Source organism: Rhinoraja longicauda, chromosome 26 (genome assembly GCF_053455715.1).
Source record: "Rhinoraja longicauda isolate Sanriku21f chromosome 26, sRhiLon1.1, whole genome shotgun sequence".
NCBI lineage: Eukaryota > Metazoa > Chordata > Chondrichthyes > Rajiformes > Arhynchobatidae > Rhinoraja > Rhinoraja longicauda.
Window position 1 is genome coordinate 4,012,864 of NC_135978.1, and position 26,125 is coordinate 4,038,988.

The 26,125-nt window shown below is 41.8% G+C and overlaps 1 protein-coding gene across 4 annotated transcripts in view; it reads left to right on the forward strand.

Annotated features, from left to right (window-relative positions):
• kiaa0753 (KIAA0753 ortholog) overlaps positions 1-26,125 on the forward strand; it is a 34,757-nt gene that overhangs the window by 5,032 nt on the left and 3,600 nt on the right. For 3 of the 4 annotated variants that reach the window (XM_078422514.1, XM_078422513.1, XM_078422511.1), the window contains exons 4-16: positions 1,078-1,184; positions 2,554-2,616; positions 4,602-4,823; positions 8,623-8,818; positions 11,825-12,033; positions 12,155-12,306; positions 13,859-13,987; positions 15,463-15,552; positions 18,130-18,217; positions 19,263-19,346; positions 20,810-20,980; positions 22,578-22,659; positions 24,821-24,941. In XM_078422514.1, coding sequence (XP_078278640.1) covers positions 1,078-1,184; positions 2,554-2,616; positions 4,602-4,823; positions 8,623-8,818; positions 11,825-12,033; positions 12,155-12,306; positions 13,859-13,987; positions 15,463-15,552; positions 18,130-18,217; positions 19,263-19,346; positions 20,810-20,980; positions 22,578-22,659; positions 24,821-24,941 — 1,714 coding nt within the window. The remainder of the gene's footprint in view (positions 1-1,077; positions 1,185-2,553; positions 2,617-4,601; positions 4,824-8,622; positions 8,819-11,824; positions 12,034-12,154; positions 12,307-13,858; positions 13,988-15,462; positions 15,553-18,129; positions 18,218-19,262; positions 19,347-20,809; positions 20,981-22,577; positions 22,660-24,820; positions 24,942-26,125) is intronic. The other variant, XM_078422512.1, reaches the window with a different exon arrangement.

Sequence of the window (26,125 nt, forward strand, 5' to 3'; positions counted from 1 at the left end):
TTCCAAATCAGAATTGCAACATGATTTGAAAATCAGCACATTGAGACAAGTAAATTAATCAAGAGAGGGAGAATGCAAATCAGTTTGACTTCCAAATGGCTATTACAATGACTCTTTCACTCGTCATTCATAACAGCTCATGAGGGAAATGATTAGGATTATTGGCTTAATAAAAAGAATGAATAATGTCGCAATATGACTCACTGAATTGATTTTGTCCCAGTTTAGATTATATTATTATTTACCACTAGCCATTGATTATATTACAGAGAGAATGAATTCATCCTTCTGCTTTCTAAATAGTAGGTGACGTTTTGGGTCCCTGTTCAGACTGATATGATTGATGAAACAGAGTGGATGCATCCTGACTCAATATTCTGGACGATAGTGAGCCCAAGGAACTTGTTGATAATAAAGCTGTTAAATATCCTTGTTGGAGTAGGGCAACACAATGCCAAGGACTTGGGCCACATGATTATTTCTTGCTGACCTTATTGACCAACACTGAGGTTGTCCAGGTTCATTGTGAGCCTGGACTTGTTCATTATCTGAGGAATCATACAATCACCTTTTGAACCATCCCTGCTTCTGCCGAGAATGGAGGAATGATAACTGATGGTACGGGTGAAGATGGTGGCATTTAGAGCACTGCCCTGGGGAATGCCTGCAGTGACCCGCAGAGACTGGAGTTAAGTTGAGTTGAGTTTAGTTTATTGTCACGTGTGCCGAGGTACAGTGAAAAGCTTTTGTTGTGTGCTAACCAGTCGGCAGAAAGACAATGCATGATTACAATCGAGCTATCCACTGTGTACAGATCATAGTTAAAGTAAGAAATGTTGCTGTCGGAGTAGATTCAAAAGAGTGGAGTGATTGTAATGCGTGAATGCAGGTCCACCTCTGTGACCAGCACACAAAGTGTCGCCAGGCTTGGGGGCCCTCTTGGATCTGCAAAAGGATTTTCCGCCCAAAAAATACCAAATACATTGGCTATGGTTCCATGCAGGAATATAAATTTTGAGTATTTATTGCCCACGTAAATGTATCTTTTGTAAAAGTTATTTATTACTTAAATTTAAGGGAAATCTGTGAACACCCTGGATCCCGATGAAGACCACCGAAGGCAAGTAAAACGACAGGAACAGGCCACTCGTGCCGCGAGGATGCTGTACGTTCTGCAGCAGCAAGTGAGAGCCTATTTCAATTTTCACAAAGGATGTTAATTAATCCTGCAGGTTGACTGTGGAATTTCCATTGTTTGGACATTTCAGTTTCAGTTTAGTTTATTGTCACTTGTACAGTGAAAAGCTTTTGTTGCGTGCTATCCAGTCAGCAGAAAGATCATACATGATTACAATCGAGCCATTTACAGTGTATAGATACGCGATAAGGGAATAACGTTTAATGCAAGGTATAGGCAGCAAAGTCTGATCAAGGATAGTCTGAGGGTCATCAAAGAGGCAGGTAGTAGTTCAGCACTGCTCTTTTGTTGTGGTAGGATGATTCAGTTGCCTGATAACATCTGGGGAAAAAATGCCCCTGTATCTGGAGGTGTGCGTTTTCACACTTCTGTACATTTTGCCCAGATGGGAGAGGGGAGAAGAGGGAGTGGTCAGGGTGCGACTCGTCCTTGATTATGCTGCTGGCCTTGCCGAGGCAGCGTGAGTGAGGTATGAATGGAGCCATTTCCATTAAATTCCATGAAATTTCCTTAAAATAATAATCTGAATTTATTTCTTGTAAATGAATATTGCAGCTCTCTTTACATGACAAAAATGCTCTGACTTAAATAAACCATATGCTTCTATAAAAGTTTCTGGTTCAACTGCTGCCTGACCCCTGGTTCTGTCGGTGTGCAATATGCGCATCATTCTTGTGATGGCATGGGTTTCTTCCCAGTGCTCCAATTTCCTCCCACACCCCAAAGACGTGTGTGTTTGTAGGTCAGTAGCTCTATACATTGGCCTTTGTGTGTAGGGAGTGGATGCGAAAGTGGGATAGCATAGAACTAGTGTGAATGGATGATCGGTGGTCAGCTTGCACTCGATGGGCCAAAGGGCCTGTATCCTGTAGTTTGCAACACAAGCCCTAACCTTTGTATCTTTTAGTTTTTATACATTTGAAGTTGAATCTTTATTGGATATTTAAAATTTGTAGTTTAAATTGTGTTAAATGGTGTTAGATCGAGCTCTAGGGGCTAGCGGAATCAAGGGATATGGGGAGAAGGCAGGCACGGGTTACTGATTGTGGATGATCAGCCATGATCGCAATGAATGGCGGTGCTGGCTCAATGTGCCAAATGGCTGCCTCCTGCACCTATTTTCTATGTTTCTTTGTTTAAATATACTAAATAGGATATTATTAACATTAACCAGAATTTTGCAAAAATAATATATTTCAGAATTGTTTTGGCAATGTATATTTGAGATATTTGGAATTTGATGTTTCATAAAAACTTGTTCTGAATGTATGTAAGAATATTTTTCATGAATAAATTAGAAATTGTAATATTAATTTTGCAATTTTTTAATCTTTGACTAACTTTGTTCAATGAAGATAAACGGAATACAGGAAATGGTAGAAAAACAAAGCCTACAAAAGGTGAAACACACCAAAAAGGTCAGAAATTTAAATATTATTTATATTAATATAAATTGAAAGGTACAGCATTTTTTAAATATCTTTCAAGGGCAGAGATAACTTTTATAATAAAATTTTAATAAAAATATAAATTTGTGCGGATATATTGGCCCTGATTTGTTTTCTGTCAAAGTAATAGTGTGATTAATGGTGCTGCTTTATACATTCATGTTGCTGCAACTTCCAGCTGGCAGAAATCAAATAACAAAAATCCGTATCCAATTTGTTCTGTTCCATCATTAGGTTGGCAAAAAAATGACAAATTTGCCGTTGGCTTCACCATTGAATTGCATCAAGTAAAACGGGTGAAGTTGCTGCATTTATGCAGCAGACAGCAAATTAAACTTGACACTTGAGGCTGTCATTGTTGATGTGAAAATATATTTTATTACTTTTTTTTAGTATGGTCCAAGTAATAAATAATGCTTTCCTCCATTTTGCTTGCTGCTCCTAGCGTGCTATTTAATGCAGCCATGATTGAATAGCTGAGCAGACGATGGGCCAAATGGCCTCATTCTACTCCTATCACTTATGACCCGAATCGTCACCTATCCATGTTCCCCAGGGATGCTGCCTGACACGCTGAGTTACGCCAGCACTTTGTGTCCCTTTTTTACAATATTTCAACTTGTTTAAAGGAGATTTGACATTGTATTTTTCTGTTCACCTAACTCTCAGAGAACTATGTTCCCCTCAGTGCATTATTATCAGCCACTAACATTCAAAAAGAAGTAAACCTAATTTTGCAAGGGGAAAGACTGTCTAAAGTTAGATGTTGTGGCAAAATTAATGACTTAGACGAAGGGATTAAAAGTACCATTAGCAAATTTGCAGATGATACTAAGTTGGGGGGTAGTGTGAATTGTGAGGAAGATGCAATAAGGCTGCAGGGTGACCTGGACAGGTTGTGTGAGTGGGCGGATACATGGCAGATGCAGTTTAATGTAGATAAGTGTGAGGTTATTCACTTTGGAAGTAAGAATAGAAAGGCAGATTATTATCTGAATGGTGTCAAGTTAGGAGGAGGGGGAGTTCAACGAGATCTGGGTGTCCTAGTGCATCAGTCAATGAAAGGAAGCATGCAGGTTCAGCAGGCAGTGAAGAAAGCCAATGGAATGTTGGCCTTCGTAACAAGAGGAGTTGAGTATAGGAGCAAAGAGGTCCTTCTACAGTTGTACCGGGCCCTGGTGAGACCGCACCTGGAGTACTGTGTGCAGTTTTGGTCTCCAAATTTGAGGAAGGATATTCTTGCTATGGAGGGCGTGCAGCGTAGGTTCACTAGATTAATTCCCGGAATGGCGGGACTGTCGTATGTTGAAAGGCTGGAGCGATTGGGCTTGTATACACTGGAATTTAGAAGGATGAGGGGGGATCTTATTGAAACATATAAGATAATTAGGGGATTGGACACATTAGAGGCAGATAACATGTTCCCAATGTTGGGGGAGTCCAGAACAAGGGGCCACAGTTTGAGAATAAGGGGTAGGCCATTTAGAACGGAGATGAGGAAGAACTTTTTCAGTCAGAGGGTGGTGAAGGTGTGGAATTCTCTGCCTCAGAAGGCAGTGGAGGCCAGTTCGTTGGATGCTTTCAAGAGAGAGCTGGATAGAGCTCTTAAGGATAGCGGAGTGAGGGGGTATGGGGAGAAGGCAGGAACGGGGTACTGATTGATAGTGATCAGCCATGATCGCATTGAATGGCGGTGCTGGCTCGAAGGGCTGAATGGCCTACTCCTGCACCTATTGTCTATTGTCTATTGTCTATTGTCAGGTGGGAAAATGTAGTGCACCCTGTAGTTTAATTCCTTTTTGTAGTGACTGGACTACTGTCAAATTTTATGTTGATAAAAAAAAATTTTAAGCCTGGGAAAATAAGCCAATAATTCTACCCACTGTAACTTTAGTGACTTCACTTCTTGCAGAAATGCCACTGACTGATATGGTTACAGTTTGTTTGTGTTTCAGTCTCGAACCATGTCCCAGTTAGCAGCCGTACACAGAGGTGCCGTCCGCGCCTTACAGATGTTTGTTGGTCAACTTTCCGGGCAACCCGAACTGCACATTCCTGCCTACTACAAGGATCTGGGGCAGTTGATCCGACAGCTTTCTCTCTGTTCTGCCAGATTGGAAAATGACACAGACTCTTCCCTTTCGGAAACAGTTGTTGATCTCCTTCACCAAGTCGAAGTAAGTCTAGAGTGAAAACAAATTGAGATATAATATTACTAACATTGTTAAAGCTCTAAAGTGAAGCTTTAATTTAGGAATGCTCATTGGACTGTAGAGATACAGCGCGGAAACAGGCCCTTTGGCCCACCGAGTCCGCGCCAACCAGCAATCACCCCCCTATCTCTGGTAACAGAAGCTTTTTTTGTCATCTTACCTGATCCTGCCCCTCTTAAATTTTGCATATCGCAAACACATCTCCTTCAGTCTTCGCTCAAGGGGAATCATGGTTTTTTAGGTTTATAGACAATAGACAATAGGTGCAGGAGTAGGCCATTCAGCCCTTCGAGCCAGCACCGCCATTCAATGCGATCATGGCTGATCACTCTCAATCAGTACCCCGTTCCTGCCTTCTCCCCATACCCCCTCACTCCGCTATCCTTAAGAGCTCTATCCAGCTCTCTCTTGAAAGCATCCAACGAACTGGCCTCCACTGCCTTCTGAGGCAGAGAATTCCACACCTTCACCACTCTCTGACTGAAAAAGTTCTTCCTCATCTCCGTTCTAAATGGAGTTCACCCTCATCTCCGTTTCTAGGTTCTACCGTTCATTATGTACATCCCAGCCTTGTTAGCCCTTCCACGCATTCTCAGAATTAAACTCCATCTGTCATTTCTCTATACAACGACAATATTGTTCCGTAGCCAACTACCCGTCTCATTATTAACAATACAACCAATTTTTGAGTCGACTGAGCTTGATAATTGCAGCTCCTACACTCACGTGAAATGCATGTAAATGCTGTAGGATCTCTGCAGAGTTCTGTAGTACACTGGTGATTGCAGCTTCCAGTCACAGAAACAATCCTTGACATTCCCTCTGCCCGTTTAAAAAAAAAGTGACTTAATCTTTCATTATTATTAATTATCAATTAATTAATGATTAAATAATCAAGTAATTAATTCTTAGTTGATTAATTATTAATTAATTAATAATGATTGTTAATTTTGGTTGTAGTTCACCAAATTGGTCTTAATTGGTTTCAATTCATGAGCCCATGTGATGTTTGTGGACTAGTTGCCTGTACATGACCTTACTGAACTATATGGAGACTGCATTCTTCCGGCATGCTCAAATTCACCTTTCTGTCCAGCTCAGCTATGCTCAGCAATGTTGCTGACTAAATTAGGGATGGGATGGGAAAATAAGTAATTTGTGCAACTCCCAATTTGCACAACATAAAGTTCCTAGGTTAGTGTGTTGCCTACACAAGAGGATTCCAAGCATAAATTCCCTATTTTTTTTTAAAGATTCTATCCTCTTTGTCCTTGCCCCCTTGTTTTTAATGTTTGTAATAAAAGTCTCGGGATTTTCTATAATCTGACATGCCAACGACATTTCATGGCTCCTTTTGGCTCGCCTAATTCTTTGCTTGAGTTTATAGCAGAACTTGAGTTCTTTCCTGCTTTTTAATATTCCTCGAAAGCCCTGTCTGGTTTCAGCTCCCTGAACCTTGGATGTCCTTCCATTTTCCTTTTGACCAAATTTACAGCTCTCTCGTCATCCAAAGGTCACTTATCTTGCCATTCTTGTCCCTCCTCTTGATCGGAACATACCAATCCTGAACTCTGACCGGCTGGTCTTTAAATGATTCCTATGTGTCGGATATGGACTTGCCCAATAACAGTTGCTCCCAATTTACTCTCCCTAACTCTTGTCCAGCAATGCGTAGAACGGAACTGCAGTTGTTGGTATATACTGAAGATAGACACAAAGTGCTGGAGTAACTGAGCGGGTCAGTCAGCATCTCTGGGGAAAAAAGGATGGGTGATGTTTTGGGCCGGGAGCCGTCGTCAGACTGAAAGTATGTACAGTACTTTCAGTCTGAAGAAGAGTCCCGATCCGAAACGTCCCCATCCTATTTATCTAGAGATGCTGCCTGACTCGCTCAATTACTCCAGCACTTTGTGTCTGTCTCCTGCCTAACAAAAAGCATCTTGTAGGTAGGATGAGCAAGGAATATTGACCTTAGTTGTAATATCTGCATTGATGAAAAAAACAGTCAGAAGTAGAATTAAAAAAAGTATACCATCATGAATAATAACAGATACTAGGAACCAACTTGAAGATTATATGTTAATACTGGCACCTAAAGGCACAATCAAAATACTTGAAATTAAATTTGATAGATTGGTAAATTGAAAATGAAAAATAAAGTTACATAGATACATTGACAATAGGAGCAGGAGGAGGCCATTCGGCCCTTCGAGTCAGCACCGCCATTCAATGTGATCGTGGCTGATCATCCACAATCCACATGTAGGTCAATTGTCTCTGACTGCATTCTCCCCATTCCCCTTGATTCCGCTAGCCCTAAGAGCTCTATCTAACACTCTTTTGAATGCATCCAGTGAATCGGCCTCTGCCTTCTGAGACAGAGAATTCCATAAATTCACAACTCTCTAGGTGAGTTAAGTTAAGGGCCAAGGCAATGCAATGTCTGATTTAATGCAGAACAGTTTTTATTAAGTCATCATGGGGTGACCTTAAGTCATTGTAAGGAAATATCTGAGAAAACAATATTGTTTTGTGCAATTTCTTTCTGAAGATTTTTACTAACCAGTGCAAATTATTCTGGATATGCTATGGTATTCAAAGTGCTGCATAATCGAATTCCCCAATGACTTGCATTTATTTTGATATATTTTTAGTTAAACAATGAGCAAATGCGGAAAAGAAGACACCTTTTGGAATCGGGCATATCAATTTAATTGTGGAATATTTAGTATAATCTGCTGAATGGATAGGTTCCTGACATGATGTAACAAACTCATGCGCTCTTGTTAAATGTATCGTCAGTTTCATCATCAACTCTGAATTAAATGCACGGGCAGTTTATGACGCAGACAAAAAAATCTGAAATTATGGTGTGCTTGTAATATTTAACAATGAAATAGGGTTTTATCTGTTTATTAGTTGAGTTTAGACATACAGCAAGGAAACAGGCATTTCAGCCTATTGAGTCCACACCAACTATTGTTCACCCGTTCACGCTAGTTCTATGTTTTCCCACTTTCTTATCCATTCTTTGCACACTAGGGGCAATTTTTGCAGAGACAATTGACCTACATGCCCATGGGATGTGGGAGGAACCCAGGGGTCAAAGGGAGAACGTACAAACTCCACTCAGAGAACACCTGAAGTTAGGATCGCATCGGGGTCTCTGGTGCTGAGGAGTTAAAACTGAAGCTTAAGATAGTGAATTACACTTTATATTTATCATTGTGTTGCTCTCCCTGTAAATTCTGATCATAATAAGTAACCTTTTAGTTTAGTTTAGAGATACAGCGTGGAAACACTTTTCTACACACACTTGGGACAATTTACAATTTTACTGAAGCCAAATAACCTACAAACCTGTACATCTTTTGTAGTGTGGGAGGAAACCAGAGCACCCGGAGAAAACCTACGCGATCACAGGGAGAATATACAAACTCCGTACAGACAGCACCCGTAGTCAGGATTGAACCCGGTTCTATTACTGTAACTCTACCGCTACGCCACCGCCATGCCCCTTTCATTATGACTTGATAATATTTCCATAATAAGTTGCATAAGTCTAAATGTTTTTTCATGAACTGGTGAACAGAGCAGTAGATTGTTTTCTGATTCCTAGCGTTCCCCCCATAGTTAGCTCCAGCTTGCAGAGCTGCTGTACTACTTCAAATCATGGATGGTGTGTCTGGCTATACATGGATTATGTAGGAGTGTATTTTCTTGCCATAGAGACCAAAGATGTTTTACTTTGTGAACTTCTCAGGGTTTGGATTCGCTGCTTGGGAAGCAAAATGCTCAAGAGAAATCAAACCAAATGCCACAGAAAGCCCAATGTGCACCAAACAGAAAAAGGTCCTTGGGTAGGCACAGGTGCTGCTCTGCTGAGGGAGTGCAAATATCACCCATCATCAAGGAGAATGTTTTGTCTGTACCCGAAGGATTGCCCATACTTAAGAACGGTAAGTCATACAAATCCTAATTCTTAGTATCTTCGAATAAGAGGAATGGGAAAGGAAAAAGAGGAATTTATAATGATGGCAGCTTTGTCTGGATGATTGCTGGTGCTAGTGGCATTGAAGTGGCATTTGCGAGACGATTGTCGCGACACTCTCTAGTTCACTATTAAATTACGACTCTGACTTTTGTAACATGATTTGGGCACAACACATAAATTGTGCCGTGACAAGACCATTACATGGTTTAAGCATTAATTAAGTTAAGTATTAAGTACTGTATCCACTGTTCTTGGTGTCGACTATATATCGGCGAGACCAAGAGCAGACTCGGCGATCCTTTCGCTGAAGACCTTTGCTCAGTTCGCCTGGGTCCATGCGATCTCCCAGTTGCTAAACACTTTGACCCCCCCCCCCTCCGATTCCCATACTGAACTTTCTGTCCTGGGCCTCCTCCACTGTCAGTGAGGCCCAACACAAATTGGAGAAAGAGCACCTCATATTTCGTTTGGGCAACTTCCAACCCAGCGGTATGAATTTTGATTTCTCTAACTTCTAGTAACCCTTGCTTATCCGTTCTCTCCATCTCTCCACCATCCTAGTTCATGGACCAGTTTCACTGTCCTCCTGATTCGTTTCACTATTTGTATGGCTTGTTGTCACCTTCCCCTCAGCCACCAATGAACCATTGTAAATTTCCTTGATCATCATCTGTTTTGATCTGTCCATTCACATCATACATCTTCTTTGTACCCTTCCATATCTCCAGTTTCCCTCTCCCCTGAATCAGTCTGAAGAAGGGTCTCGACCTGAAATATCACCCATTCCTTCTCTCCCGAGATGCTGTCTGTCCTGCTGGGTTACTCCAGCATGTTGTCTCTATCTTTAAGTATTGTTTCCTTTGTCTTGTACAATTTTATATTGGGTATCTTTCACGACTTTTGAGGCTAGTAGCTCATGGTTTTTTTTTGTTAAATCAATATAATTCATGCAGCCTGTGTGCTTTCAACTTTCCCTTCTATCTGTCATATTTAAAACTGGTCAGCATTAAAATTCACCTGCTAGATATTAGTTTTACGTATCGAGTGTCCAACTCGCTCTGCAGTAAAGAAGTACCTCCTTGATTTCAACTCCCCATTCTGATTTATTATCTGTAAATTTCAATACTTTGCATTAAGTTTCTGAATGCTAAGTGAAATGAATTGAAAACAGTAGCAGTTCTATCGTTGCATTACTTAATTCCTCCAAACCTCAAACACATAACAAGCCTTTAGCCAATTTCTTGACTATTCCCAATATGATACAGACGGCTGTGGAGGTCAAGTCAATGGATATCTTTAAGGCGGAGATTGATAGATTCTTGATTAGTACGGGTGTCAGGGGTTAATGGGGAAAAAGGCAGGAGAATGGGGTTGAGAGGGAGAGATAGATCAGCCATGATTGAATGACGGAGTGGACTTGATGGGCCAAATGGCCTAATTCTGCTCCAATAGTGTATGAATTTATGATATAATCTGCACAGTTTAATCATTACAAATAGCATTTGTATGATGCATTGCAAAATATAATTTCAAAATACATGCAAACAATGTAATGGTATTTCTCTCAACTCACTTGGGTTTTCAGTTGTTCCACTGTCCAAGTGGATTGTGAACCAGAATCTTTCCAAAACCATGCTGCTTTTTAGACGGTGCGGACAATTTTCAATTTTACACCAATTTGGTGGAGGGATGCTAGTCTTCAAATTCTTGTCCTTGTGAAACTTTTTATTGATCGTTGCATGCTCTCCTAATTTGTGTAATGTAAATAGAAATGTTGTGAGGCAGCACTTTGGCACAGCGGTGGAGTTGCTCCTGTCAGTGCCAGAGACCCAAGTTGGGTCCTGACTACAGGAGCTGTCTGTATGGAGTTTGTACGTTCTCCCTGTAACCATGTGGGTTTCCTCCGGGTGCTCCGGTTTCCTCCCACATCCCAAAGACACACAGGTTTATAGGTTAATTGGCTTCTGTAAGATTGTCCCGAGCGTGTCGGGTAGAACTAGTGATCGATGGTCGGTGTGGAACGGGTGGGTTGGAGGGCCTGTTTCAACACTCTATTTGTAGTCTTGGATAAAGTGGATGTGGAGAGGATGTTTCCACTAGTGGGAGAGTCTAGGACCAGAGGCCATAGCCTCAGAATTAAATCATTAATTGCCACAGAAGGCTGTGGAGTCTGTCAATGGATATTTTTAAGGCAGCGATAGATAGATTCTTGATTAGTACGGGTGTCAGTGATTATGGGGAGAAGGCAGGAGAATGGGGTTATGATGGAGAGATAGATCAGCCATGATTGAATGGTGGAGTAGACTTGATGGGCCGAATGGCCTAATTCTGCTCCTATCACTTATGAAGTAATAAACATAAACTAAGCTGTCATTGTAGCAGAATATTTTTCATGGTTCCTCTAATCATCCTTTATTCTCTAGTTTCTTTCAATTTACACATGTTAAATTGGTGCTAGGATTATGATGCATCTTATTTCCAGACTCTGTTGATTGATGTTGTCAAGCTGGAAGCAGAGAAGATTTACGAGGAGATTTCCATATAACCATATAACCATATAACAACTACAGCACGGAAACAGGCCCGTTCGGCCCTACCAGTCCACGCCGACCACTCTCTCTGACCTAGTCTCATCTACCTGCTCTCAGACCATAACCCTCTAATCCCCTCTTATCCATATACCTATCCAATTTACTCTTAAATAATAAAATCGAGCCTGCCTCCACCACTATGGAATGGTGAAGCCCATTCCATACAGCCACCACCCTCTGAGTAAAGAAGTTACCCCTCATGTTACCCTAAACTTTTGTCCCTCAATTCTGAAGCTATGTCGGTTGGGAAAGAGAAGCAAAAATTGCAATTTTTGCATGAATAAAATATTAATTTGTTTGAAGAACGATGATAAAAATACTGTTCTGTTCACTGTTCACTGTTTAGTAAAATGTTCTTTCAAAATAAATGTTTTGCGCAGATGAAAATTGGCATGATCCTGAATATTCCAGACCCCAGCAGAGCAGTAGAGAGTACCTGTCAGCCCGTCAGGAACAGCAGGAAGACCATCCAACTCCTGATAGGAATACTACACTGAGGGCTGGATTAGAAACCGTACAGCGCCTTGGAGACTTGCAAAAGTCTGTGACAGAGAAAATACCCACGAAGAAAGGAGTGCTGTCGCCATACGTAAGTTACAGATAACGATTGAACTAGTGTTGTATCGTACCTCTGCCTTGTTTTGAAAGGTAAAGAAATTCGGTCCATTACTGTTCACATTTGTCTTTCTTTTAATTTAAATGAATTTTAGCAGCAGAAACAGAAGAAAACACTTGCAATCCGTACCTGCTTTCAGAAAGCTACAGTATCTTCAGAACTAAAGAAGAATCAGGCACCAGTTAAAGACAGCAAGCCTCCTTCGATTCCAGGATGTCCTAACTCTACTCCTGTGTTATCCAAACAGTAAGTAACCACTTTGGTGTAGCGGTAGAGTTGCTGCCTTGCAGCGCTTACAGCACTAGTCCCGGGTTCGATCTTGGCTATGTCTGTATGGAGTTTGTACGTTCTCCCCGTGACCTGTGTGGGTTTTCACAGAACTTCAGTTTCCTCCCACACACCAAAGACGTACAGGTTTGTAGGATAATTGGCTTTGGTACAATGTAAACATTGTCCCTCGTGTGTGTAGGACAGTGTTAATGTGTGGGGATCTCTGGTCGTTGTGGAATCAGTGGGCCGAAGGGCCTGTTCCTGAGCCATAGCTCCAAACTATACTAAACATTGAGTCGGATCGTGCTGGCAGCTAGTGGGTGGTTCTATCCTGTTAGCCGGTTGTTCTCTACATGCTGCTGGCCAGCTTCTGTGCATGCATCACCATTTTCCTAGCATCCAGAGAGATACATTTTGACTTCTCGATCCACCCTGGACTTGCTATTGCCTAGGAATGTTCTATAAGTCAAGTCAAGTCAAGTCAATTTTATTTGTATAGCACATTTAAAAACAACCCACGTTGACCAAAGTGCTGTACATTTGATTAGGTTCCAATAGAAAAAAAAAAAATGAAAACATACAGTAGCACGCAAACAGTTCACAGCGCCTCCTCAATGAGCCTCAAACGCTAGGGAGTAGAAATATGTTTTGAGCCTGGACTTAAAGGAGTCGATGGAGGGGGCAGTTCTGATCGGGAGAGGGATGCTGTTCCACAGTCTAGGAGCTGCAACCGCAAAAGCGCGGTCACCCCTGAGTTTAAGCCTAGACCGTGGGATAGTGAATAGCCCCAAGTCGGCCGATCTGAGGGACCTGGAGTTAGAGAGGGGGGTTAGAAGATTTTTGATGTAGGGGGGGGAGTGTCCATTTATGGCTTTATACGTGAATAGGAGGAGCTTGAAGTTGATTCTGTACCGTACAGGGAGCCAGTGGAGAGAGGCCAGAATCGGGGTGATGTGGTCCCTTTTACGGGTACCCGTCAGGAGTCTCGCTGCGGCGTTTTGGACCAGTTGCAGGCGGGACAGGGAAGATTGGCTGATCCCAGTGTATAAGTTTTTACGCTGAGGGGTTTGGTGGGGTAAAACATTTCTGACATTGGTAAAATGAAACATCGCTATCACATCCATCTTTGTAACTTTTAAGCCGATTTGTCTTAAATCTAATTTTTTGAAAGAAAATTGTTGTGTACAGTGAAGATCCAAATTTGTTATCATGCAGTCACAGAGTTGTACAGCTGGTAAAGCTTTGGCATGTTCATGCTGCAATTTTTTGGCTCATCCACACAAATCCCATTTTCCCCGCACTAGGTCCATATGCTTCAGTCTAATTGCCTCTTAAACGAGGTGACTATCTGACTCCACCATCTCCTCTGCCAGTGACCTCCGGATAGCTGAAGCTTTGCCCTCAGATCCCCTTGAAAATCCCTTATATATTTATTTATATGTCTATGAATATTTAATAAAATTGCTTTTGTTGGGTGTGACATTATTATTTGACACTCCGACGTGTGACCTCTTAAATAATCCTTTAGAATCCCACTGAGGAAACAGAAAACAAGATTGGGAGGCCACCTATCTATCCCGACAGAGAGAAGTCAAACTAGTTTGTTGAAGGAGATGGAGCAAGACAGGCAAGCTGTTGCAGAAAGCGAAGCAATCAGGTGAGAGTGTTGATCACAGTGAGCTCGGCTCACAAATGAAGAAAGTCATGGGCCACATTGCTTCCACCACCCCAACTTCATCATTCTTTTTAGTTGTCCTCTTAATTTAGTGAGACTTGTTTTCCTATTGCATGTTCAATTTTTAAAAAGCTTTGGGGATTTTTCTTCAATCTTTACCATTTTCTACCTGTTCATCAGTTCGCGTGAAGAGTTTTCTGACTTCAAGTCTAATGTTGATCTCTGCAATCTTGTACCATGTTCTTCAGTACAGCAATCTTCTGTGTTAGTGTCTTGAAAGAAGCTTTAACGATTTCCGTACCAAATCATGACATTCGGATCAAGTTGGATGGAAATGCAAGAGAATAGGAGGAACAGATTAATTTAGTTTATTGTCATGTGTGCAGTGAAAAGCTCTTTTGTTGCGTGCTATCCAGTCAGTGGAAAACCTATACATGATTATAATCGAGCCATCCACAGTATATACAAATACAGGATAAAGGGAATAACGTATTGTGCAAGGTAAAGTCCGATTAAATATAGTCCGAGAGTCTCCAATGAGAGGATTAAATAATGCAATGGACCATTCATCACCTGGTTTGAAGTGTGGGTGCAAGAAGCCTCATAATAGTTTATTTTAGATTAATTTAAACTGCCTTGCATGGTTCCTACTGTTGAAGAATAGAGCACAGCTACCAAAGCATGCTGTACAACTTAGTTAATTGCTGTTCTTTTAAAGGAAGTTTAGTTTAGTTTATTATTGTCACGTGTACTGAGGTACAGTGAAAAGCTTTTTTGTTTCATGCTATCCAGTCAGCGAAAAGACTATACGTGATTACGATCAAGTCCACAGTGTACAGATAGAGGTTAAAGGGTGCAATGTTTAATGCAAGGTGAAGTCCAATAAAATTTGATTAAAGATGGTTCGAAGGTCTCCAACGAGGTAGATAGCAGGTCAGGACCGCTCTCTAGTTGGTGAGAGGACGGTTCAGTTGCCTGACAACAACTGGGAAGAAACTGCCCCTGAATCTGGAAGTATGCATTTTCAAACTTCTGTCCCTCTTGCCTGATTAAGCTGGAGGTTGGTTTGTGTGATGGTCTGACGTAAGTCCACAACTTTCTGCAATTTCTTGTGGTCTTCGATGGAGCTGTTCCCAAACCATGTTGTGATGCATCCCAATAAAATGCTTTCTCCAATGCAGCTTTAGAAGTTGGTGAGGGTTGTTGGGGACATGCAAACTTCCTCAGCCTTCTAAGGAAGTCGAGGCATTGGCATGCTTTCTTGGCCATGGCTTTGAGGTGGCTGGTCCAGGGTAAATTGCTGGTGATATTTATTCCTAAGAACTTGAAGCCTCTTCTAAGTTACTATCCAACTTAAGGAAATCTATTTTACAGCTCAGTCATTTATTTTTGTGTGGAATGTGTGTTGGTTTCTATTTGAGGGTCTTGTCTGCAGCTGATTGATGAAAACATTTTAGGTTGACGTGGCTTGATACTGAGACTGCCCGGAGGATGAGGGAACTGAATGAAATCTGCCAACAAGAAACTGACAGAATAAGAAAGATAAGGTACATTTTTATAATGACTAATTTTAGTATAGATCTTAATAAATGGCAAGTAGACTTTCATGGGGTCATGCAGCTTGCAAACAGGCCCATCGGGCCGACTTGCCCACACCGACCAAGATGCCCCATCCACACTAGTTGCAGCTGCCCACGTTTAGCCCATATCCCTCTAAATCTGTCCTATACATGTACCAGTCTACATTTTTATTAAAAGTTGCGATAGTACCTGCCTCAGCAACCTCCTCCGGCAGCTCGTTCCACCTAGCCCACCACCCTTTGTATAAAAGAAAAAGTTACCCCTCAGGGTCCTATTAAATCTTGCCCCCCCCCCCCCCCCCCCATGCCCCCCTCACCTTAAACCTATATCCTCTGTTTCTTGGTTCCCCTAGTCTGGGCAAGACAGTCTGTGCGTTTACCCGATCTATTCCTCTCACGTTTTTGTACACATTTTTGTTTTAATCCTTAATTAATTTTTAAATGGAGTACCAGGGAGTTAATTTATTTTGCAAGAAAGGTCGCTGTGTGATGTTGGCTTACAGCTGCGTTTTGCTTTAAATTAACTTGTCCTTCACAACCTCCCAGCTTGCATGAGCCTTTAGCACAAGGCTGTCCATGATAAAATGTGAGATGGTTGCAAAAAGGCGGAAAAAAAACAGTTTTTATCAGCTAATTGTCTTACCATTGATGTGGCAGGGAGATTTGAAAGCATTAAAACCAATTTAATGCTTCCAAAACATTCGGAAACGTTTAAGTTAAAACTACCCAAACGTTAAGATTTAAATGGCTCAACCAACTTCAATGTTAAAGCATCAAAACCCTTTAAATAAATTGTTCATTTAGTTTTTAGTGATTTTTTTTCCTTTAATTTTTAGCAATTAATTTTGCGTTAAAACTTTTTTTTGACATTTTTGCTGAAATGATTGGAATAGATGGGGTGAATGCTTTCAGCCAGTGTAGGGGAATCAAGAACCAGAGGACATAGATTTAAGGTGAGAGAGGCACGATTTAATAGAACCTGAGGGGCAACATTTTCATTTGGAGAGTGGTGGGTATATAGAATGAGCTGTCAGAGGAGGCGGCTTGACGCGGGAAATATAACAACATTTAAAAAGCACTTGGACTGGTACAAGGATAGGAAAGGTATAAGATTATTAAGGGGTTGGACACGTTAGAGGCAGGAAACATGTTCCCAATGTTGGGGGAGTCCAGAACCAGGGGCCACAGTTTAAGAATAAGGGGTAGGCCATTTAGAACTGAGATGAGGAAAAACTTTTTCAGTCAGAGAGTTGTGAATCTGTGGAATTCTCTGCCTCAGAAGGCAGTGGAGGCCAATTCTCTGAATGCATTCAAGAGAGAGCTAGATAGATCTCTTAAGGATAGCGGAGTCAGGGGGTATGGGGAGAAGGCAGGAATGGGGCACTGATTGAGAATGATCAGCCATGATCACATTGAATGGCGGTGCTGGCTTGAAGGGCTGAATGGCCTCCTCCTGCACCTATTGTCTATTGTTTAGAGGGATATGGGCCAAATGCAGGCAAATCTGACTAGCTTAGATGCTGCATCTTGGTTGGCATGGATGAATTGGGTGTAAGGATCTATGTCCATGCTGTGTGACTATGACTCTATAAATAAGGGAAATCACTAGTTGCTGTGGCTCAATGTTGGCCATTGAAATGCTTTTGCAGAAATATTGATCATACTTTCAGACTAGATTACGTGAATTTTGTTCCACCTTCAGTTATAAATCGGGTTCACAGTTTGCGATAGGATACGATAGAACTTTATTTATCCCAAGAGGGAAATTGATCTGCCAACAGTCATAAAACACAGAATGCATGATAGTGACGAGTGGAAAGGATTGGAGATGTGCAAAGATTTGGGGGGGGGGGGGGGGGAGACGGGAGTCAGTCCACCCCACAACTGAATGGGGAGGTGTTGTACAGTTTGATAGCCACAGGGAAGAAGGATCTCCTGTGGCGTTCTGTCCTGCATCTTGGTGGAACCAGTCTGTTGCTGAAGATGCTCCTCAGGTTGACCAGTGTGTCATGGAGGGGGTGAGCTGTATTGTCCAAATGCTCTGCAGTTTGAGGAGCATCCTCCCCTCCAAGACCACCTCCCATGAATCCAACTCCACTCCCAGGACGGAGCCAGCCTTCCTGATGGGCTTGTTAATTCAGTTGGCGTCCGCGACCTTTGCCCTGCTGCCCCAGCACACGACAGCGAAGAAGATGGCACTGGCCACCACCGATTGGTAGAACACCTGTAGCATCTCGCTGCAGACGTTGAAGGAGCGGAGCCTTCTCAAAAAGTACGGGCGGCTCTGTCCCTTCTTGTACAGGGCCTCCGCGATCCTGGACCAGTTCAGGTCACTCCAAGCTATTTGTACTCCTTGGTGAACTGCACATCTACACCATTGATGGAGACAGGTCATGTCCCTCTCCTCCTAAAGTCCACCACTAACTCCTTAGTCTTGTCGGTGGTGTGTTTACACCTGTTTTGTTTTTTTTGTGGTTAAATTACTATAAATTGATAATAAAATGACCATTTAAGTGATTATTTAAGTAACAATTCTTCATTCAGGTCTGAAACTGCAGTCCCCAATAAATGGATTGAAAAAGCCGAGGAGGAAATTCGGGAGAGGCTTCAGCCCTTGCTGGATAAAGCACAGGTATAGGTACTTAAATTCGTAAACTGACGTGGACCGAGAGTTGGAACAATTGTTATAGTTTAAATATTCTGACTTTGCCTTTGTACTTGTTACTTTCTCCTGTCAAAATACTATTGAGCCTGTCATTTGATATCTCCACATTGTTATGTTTCAACAGTAAGTTGAGAGAAACATCTCTCGACGTTCAGAAATGCAATTCTGCACGAAACTCAAGACTGGAATGTTAGGAAAGTCAGTTTCATGGCAAGCCTCTGATGTTAGACTGGAAAATTGATTGTATGCTAACATGCTCGCCATTAGACATTTAAAGAAATGCAATTCACAACAAATTTTCATTCCTTTGAGAAATAAAAATGACACGGGAGAAAAAACTGACGTATGGCTAAGAGTTGAGCAGTACATCCATTCAAAATATATTGTGTAGGAAGGAACTGCAGATGCTGGTTTACACCGAAGATAGACACAAAATGCTGGAGTAACTCAGCGGGACAGGCAGCATCTCTGGAGAGAAGGAATGGGTGACGTTTCGGGTTGAGACCCTTTTTCACACCTCTCAGCCATTCCTTCTCTCCAGAGATTTTGCTGTCCCTCTGAGTTACTCCAGCATTTTGTGTATATCTTCAATTCAAAATATAAGCACCATTGAGCATTAAATATTTAATTTACTGGAAATTGCTGGAAACCTGAGCCATAGTATAGCTGTAGAAACACAAAAGTGCTATGAAATGACAGTGAGTTACATTATTAGTTGTGTTATGCCTAGTTTGTTGACACTTTTCTTTGCCTCCAGCAATGTGCTCGAATAAATTGGTCAAAGTCTCTTTGATATTAACTCCTCTGTTGAATGGAGATTGAAAATTCCTTGGGTTGTCTTTGGCTAAAGCAAAAATTGCTGAGAGCTGTGCGTTGTTGACGTATACCTGTACATGGTTATCACATTCAGATGCCTAAAGTACCCAAATTAGCCACGGCACTGCGCAAATGATTTTATATGAAAAGTGGTTCAGAAAGACTATCTAAGATGTTGATTCTTTCTATACAACAGATCATAAGTGATTCTTGGGAGAGGAAAGCTCGAAATAATAGCTCTTCACTACAACAACACCTATCATTAAAAGTTGCTGATAGGGTGAGTAGAATTAAAAATAAGTGATTTTGCTCTACTGCAGTAATGTAGATTTGAATTTAAGTAAAACACACATTTGGATTATTAAGTCATGTATAAAATGTCAAATTCAATGGTCAATGGTGCATTAGTTGTCACATTTGCAACTGCACAGTGAAATTCTTTTGTCTCATTTACACATGTGGGCGCTGCCATGTTTTTCCGCCATTTGCAAAATCCGGTCGGCCTGTGTGCTCGATGTGCTGGAGCACTTCCCGCAAAGTGAAGTCACTCCGCTCGCCAGGGCATCTCTGTGTCCCAGGGTTGCCTCCTGCAGCTGACCTTGAAGATGCTGGAGGCATTACCCTGGTTCACCCTCCTACCAGCTCCTGTTCCTCGCGTCCGTCGTCTCCAACTCCCTCCCTGTGCCGTCATCCGCCGAGCCTCCGGACGGGCCCCGCCTGTATTGGTGTTGATGGGCATAAAGTTACTTTCATGTTTTATTGGTTTATCAAAGTAAGGGAAAACTCCGATAATCTGGTACCTAATTGTTTAAAGATCCTTGTGGTCTGGAATCCAGCGCAGCCATTAGCCCGAATACAAGCCCAGGTTCCAGAATGAAAGTGTGGTGTCACCAGGGAATTCAAAGCACATTCCACTGGATTGTAAGCTACCCAAAAAGAATATGAGGTGCTGTTCCTCCAGTTTACATGTGGCCTCACTCTGGCAGGGAGGAGGCCAAGGACAAAAAGGTCAGCATGGACACAAACTGCTGGAGTAACAGCAAGTCAGTAGCCTCCCTGAAGAACATGACTCGGTAACATGTGTAGGAAGGAACTGCAGATGCTGGTTTAAACCGAAGATAGAGACAAAAATGTCAGCATCTCTGGAGAGAAGGAATAGGTGACATTTCGTGTCAAGACATTTCTTCTGAAATCAAATCTACTTTGCCATTCGATCAAGCTGATCTATCTTTCCCTCTAACTGCATTCTCCTATCTTCTTCTCATAACCCCTAACACACCCACTCATCAAGGATCTGTCAATCCCCACCTTAAAAATGTCCATAGACTTGGCCTCCGCTGGCGTCTGTGGCAATGAATTCCACAGATTCACCACCCTGTGAATTAAACACTGAGAACAACTTCTTATCTTGCAGGTGTCTGGTACTGTGAAGACAGACTTCCCACGGGAACATATTCAGCTTAAAGAGCATTTTCAGCTTAAAATGTATGCCACAGTTAGCACAAAATGGTTTCCAGTTAGCACAAAATGGTTTCCAGTTAATTACCTCTTACAACCCTCTGACTAAATAACCTCTGACACCCTTACTAATCAAGTCTAAATTGAGTATAAAATCCTTCTTGGCAATTATTCTTGTTTTTTAAAAGAAACAAACGCTCCTATATAGTTGGAAATGTTGTCATTTTGCTGTCTCCCGTTGTGTGAGTGTGATTACTGACACCAGCAGTGGTAATGATCCCTCAGGCTGCAGCCAGCGCTGACGTCCTCGGTGAAAAGATATTGGATGAGCTGCTGGACGATACGGCGCAAGAATTACTGAGTCTGGACTCAAAAGCAAAGGTTCGCTCGGATGCTTTGTTGATGCAAGACGGCCCTGCACTGGAGACCATGCTGCAAAGGATGGAAGAGATGGAGGTAATTATCTCCTATTTAGTTTGTCTCTTATCTTGGTTCCTACTCATTAGTTTCCACCTCCTCTTTGACAACCTGCTACAATGGATTTAGAAACCACATTCTCCTTCAGACCCTTGTTCTCTTTGATTCTCCTTCAGATTCCAGCGTCTTGGATACATGCAATTAATTGCTGTATTTCAGGCACCCAGTTTGAAATCTTTTTTAGCAGTTAATCTTGCTTTAAAAAAAACAAATTATTTGTAAAATTAGGAATGGTCTAACTTTTTGGCTCCCCTGTAAGATGTGACCACAAGTGTTAACAGTTGGACATTCCCCCTCCCCCCCCCCCTATACTTGTACTCTCTACTATTATACTCTTATACTATATTGTGTGTAGTTTTGGTTTCCTAATTTGAGGAAGGACATTCTTGCTATTGAGGGAGTGCAGCGTAGGTTCACCAGGTTAATTCCCGGGATGGCGGGACTGACATATGATGAAAGAATGGATCAACTGGGCTTATATTCACTGGAATTTAAAAGGATGAGAGGGGATCTTATAGAAACATATACAATTCTTAAGGGATTGATCAGGCTAGAAATCCCCCAGGCAGTCTGTGCTCACCCCAGCCTCCTCTGTGTCTTCTGTCCATGCCGACAACACTGTTGTTTTGGATAAAATCCATCAGCAGGATTGTTCAACCATAAACGGTCTCTCTCCCTCCCCCGTCTCACCAGGGAGTAAAGTGGATTCCGTTCATCAATAAATACTCTGCATGCGGCATCATTACACAGTCAGCATAATATTTCCATTCAAAGCTGCCCGGTCCATCAACTGAGATGAGGAAAAACCATTTCACCCAGAGAGTTGTGAATCTGTGGAATTCTCTGCCACAGAAGGCAGAGGAGGCCAGTTGACTGGATGTATTCAAGAGAGAGTTAGATATAGCTCTTAGGGCTAACGGAATCAAGGGATATGGGGAAAAAGCAGGAACAGGGTACTGATTCTGGATGATCAGCCAATATCATATTGAATGGCGGTGCTGGCTCGAAGGGCCGAATGGCCTACTCCTGCACCTATTTTCCATGATTCTATGTTTCTACTTGTGACAGTAATGATGAACCTCTTACATAATACAATACCTGGGTGTTGCAGCAAAAATGTATACATTTATTATTTTATTTCCCATTGTCATTGCTCAGTTTTTTGATTGCCTAAATGTATGTTGACCATCTTTTCTTTTTTTTTTTAAATTTCTTTTTGTTACAATTTCCTTGTATTTCCCATCAAATGACTTGTTCTCCAAGCCTGTTAATGGTGCCCTTGATTTGTTGTTAAGTTCACAATTCATAAGTTCTAGGAGCAGAATTGGGCCATTCGGCTGGCTCCTGTGCAAGACACTGTCCGGCCCATCAATGGTTTGAGTTCTATCCAAATCCACATTGTTAGAGGAGGCCAAGCAGAAATTCCAACCCTTAAATTCAGGTGCACGCCATTGTATTATTTTCCACGAGAAACTGCCTTCTAGTCACATTGTAGAATGCATTAAAAGAAATAATGATTTGGGGAATTTTTTTTATAACATTTTTTTTTCCTCCTCATTTTACCATAAATCGCTAGAGATACGAAGAGTCAGTTCGCAGAAGAATGTGCCAGATTGAGTACTCCGATCCTGTTTTCTGGGCTGATGAAGGAAAGGAAGGTAATAATGTTCTGTGAATCAGTGAGTTTTCTGCATTAGCAAGCCTTTGGTCTCTGCTGCGCGGTTCCAATCTCAGAGGGTGCTGACCTGTGCTATGTGCCTTGACTGCTGGAGATGTGGCACAATCAGTGTTATCAAATATTTGTCGTTAAATTCCACCTAAATTCTTGATGTTCAACTGCTTGTAAATATCTGTTACCTGCCAGATAAGCAGTCCTGATATTGGTTTTTGTCCTTTTTATTTAGAAAATAGGTGCAGGAGGAGGCCATTTGGCCCTTCTAGCCAGCACCGCCATTCATTGGGATCATGGCTGATCATCCACAGTCAGTAACCTGTGCCTGCCTTCTCCCCACATCCCTTGATTCCGCTAGCCACTAGAGCTCTATCTAAATCTCTTTTAAATTCATCCAGTGAATTGGCCTCCACTGCTTCTGTGGCAGAAGTTTTTCTTTTTTTTAATGAATTTGATATTTTTCAGCTATTCTGCAGCATTTTCACAGAATAGGGAATGCGGAGAGGTTGGAACTGGGGCAAGAATGTGCAGCTATTCTATTGTTAAAATTGAAACAAAGTTAGCAGCAGACCTCTCATGAGACAGCGAACCAACTTGTGTTCGATTGTATTGCTGGAAAATGTAGCCTCGCCAACTCTTTGTGTCACTGAATACATGCTTGATCCCCTTCGTTAGCATTTTAAAAGGATAAAGTAATTCAAGTAAACCGGGAAGTGCTCTTGGATTAATCTGCTTTTCATCCAAAGGTTTGTAGGGAAAACCATCATTATTTGATCCAGTGTTTGGACTTGGATCCTTGCTGGGGAGTAGCTGTCAGTATGGGATTAAAACCACTCACTGCCCTGCGTGAGGTCATTTGTGGCCGGTCTTCATAAGTTCGTAAATTTGTAGGAGCAAAAGTTAGGCCATTCAGCCCATCAAGTCATTCAATCGTGGCTGACCTATCTTTCCCTTTCAACCCCATTCTCCACAAGCCCTTGATACCCTTGCTAATCAAGAACTGATCAATCTTCACCTTAAAAATATCCATTGACGGCCTCCACAGCCTTCTGTGGCAATGAATTCCACAGATTCACCACCCTTGGACTAAATAAATGTTTTGTCTCCTTTCTAAAGGTACATCCTTTCATTCTGAGGCGATGGCCTCTGGTCCTAGACTCTCCCACTAGTGGAAACATCCTCTCCACATCCACTCTATCCACACCCTGATTGGACCTGGTCTTTTCTCGCCTCCAGCTTTTCACCCCCTCCCTCCACCCACTACTTTCAACCTGAAGAAGTGTCCCAACTCAAACTATCACCCATCGTTTTTCTCCAGAGGCTGCCTGACCCGCTGAGTCACGCCAGCACTCTGTGTCTATTTCTAGCTATTCGTATGGGTTTTGGTCGGTACTGTTTGTAGAAATGTATGTGGTGATCTGGAGAAAATTCATTGCATGAAGCAATGCAAAACCAAGCATTACGAGAGAGTAAAGTCATATTTATAGTAGAAAATGATTAAAGAGGAGATAGAAGGGGGTAAGGTGGCTCTTTCTTATCAGACCCGCTGCCTAACCATTATACTCTTTTTATACTCTGTGCAAAATATTTATGTAAATAAAAGGCACTGACATTATCTTCAGAGCTGTTTGCTGTGTTTGGACAGTTAGCCTTCAATATATCAGCCATGAGAGTAAAATTATGTCGTTTGTTATCAATAAAATTTAAAAAGATAAATTATTAGTTGCCATCTGTAGCATGAGTCTTTTGAGCAGATCTATTCAAATAAATCACTATCAATAATATTGGTACTTTAAAAATTCTGTCTTGCATTTTAAATACTCCTGCCTTCATGAAAGTTAAAACTTGTTGATTATCATACTAGGTTTTAGTGCTACTAAGATTCATCTGGATTTAAGCATCTCTGGATATTGCATGTACATTTATGGGTTATGGGGAGAAGGCAGCAGAATGGGGTTAGAAGGGAAAGATTCTTCAGCCATGATTGTATGGCGGAGTAAACTTGATGGGCTGAATGGCCTAATTCTGCTCCTAGAACTTATGAACATGAAATGGAGAACCAAAACGTGTTCATGAAGTTTACTGCCATGAAAGCAATGTTGACATGCCATCTGAAAAATGTTCTATGAATGTATCTGTTCTCGCAGAAAGAGAGTTTGTGCTGATCGACACACAACCACGTACTCCACAGCCAATTCGGATAAGCAGAACCGGCATGCCAAGTGAAGAGATGATAGACCTAATGGATCCAAGGTCTACACAAGCTGAGTGAGTTGTGAAGATGACACTATTTCTACTTGTAGTTGATTTATTAAACATCTACCTCCTCCTCTCACACTTGTTAGAGTCGAACCCCTGCATTTCGGCTGTCGGGATAATGGAAACGCCCTCATAATATTCACAATTCACTGCTCAAAAATTTGGGATACAAAATAAAATTCTCTCACAATATTAATTTTGGGGGGTGGGAACTAAATAAACAACCACAAAAATTCCTATTTTTCCAAGTTTTGTTTATTGACCAACAATTACCTGTCTTTGGACAGATAAGTGGATAGGATACGTTTAGAGGGATATGGGCCAATGGGCCAAACCACAGGAAGGCGGGACTAGTGTGTGTTGGTTGGCATGGGCAGTTTGGACCAAAGGGCCTGTTTCAATGCGGTATGACTCTATGGCCATGCATGGATGAACATTGTGTTACAGAAAATTGTGATACAGACTTTTCTAGGAACGCAACACCTCAGTAACGAAGGGATCACCAGTATTAAAGAATTAAGATGGGAATTACTTATGTTTCCAACTCAATGTAATGACCAAAGCTGAAGCCTGAGGTTTGTTGCAATTATAGGTCTTTGTTCCAACTTGAAGGTAGAAAATGAGCAAGCTCTTTCATGAACGAGGCAAAATAACTTTGCCAGTTTTGTATTATATTCCATTGACTTCCTGTAAAGTTTCTCCCCCTCGCTTGATTAGTTCCTCTTAATATATTCTTTAAATTTTTTATAATATGATTTGACACTGTTCAAACAACTGGCTGGGGACATGGATGAAAGCAGGGGTGAAAACAATGCGACATGGTGGCGCAGCGGTAGAGTTGCTGCCTTTCAGCCGGGTGTGATCCTGACTACGGGTGCTGTCTGTATAGAGTTTGTACCTTCTCCCCGTGACCTGCGTGGGGTTTCCCCGAGTGCTCCAGTTTCCCTCCGCACTCCAAAGACATAAAGGTTTGTAGGTTAATTGGCTTCGGTAAAGATTGTAAATTGTTCCTAGTGTGTAGGATAGCGCTAGTGTGCGGGGATCGCTGGCCGGCGTCTAAGGGGCCTATTTCTGCGCAGTATCACTAAACTAAACTAAAACAGCTTTCCACTGTACCTCAGTACACGTGACAATAAACTGAGCGAAGAACAGACAAGTTAAAAAAGATTTGATTCTGATGTCACACCTGCCAC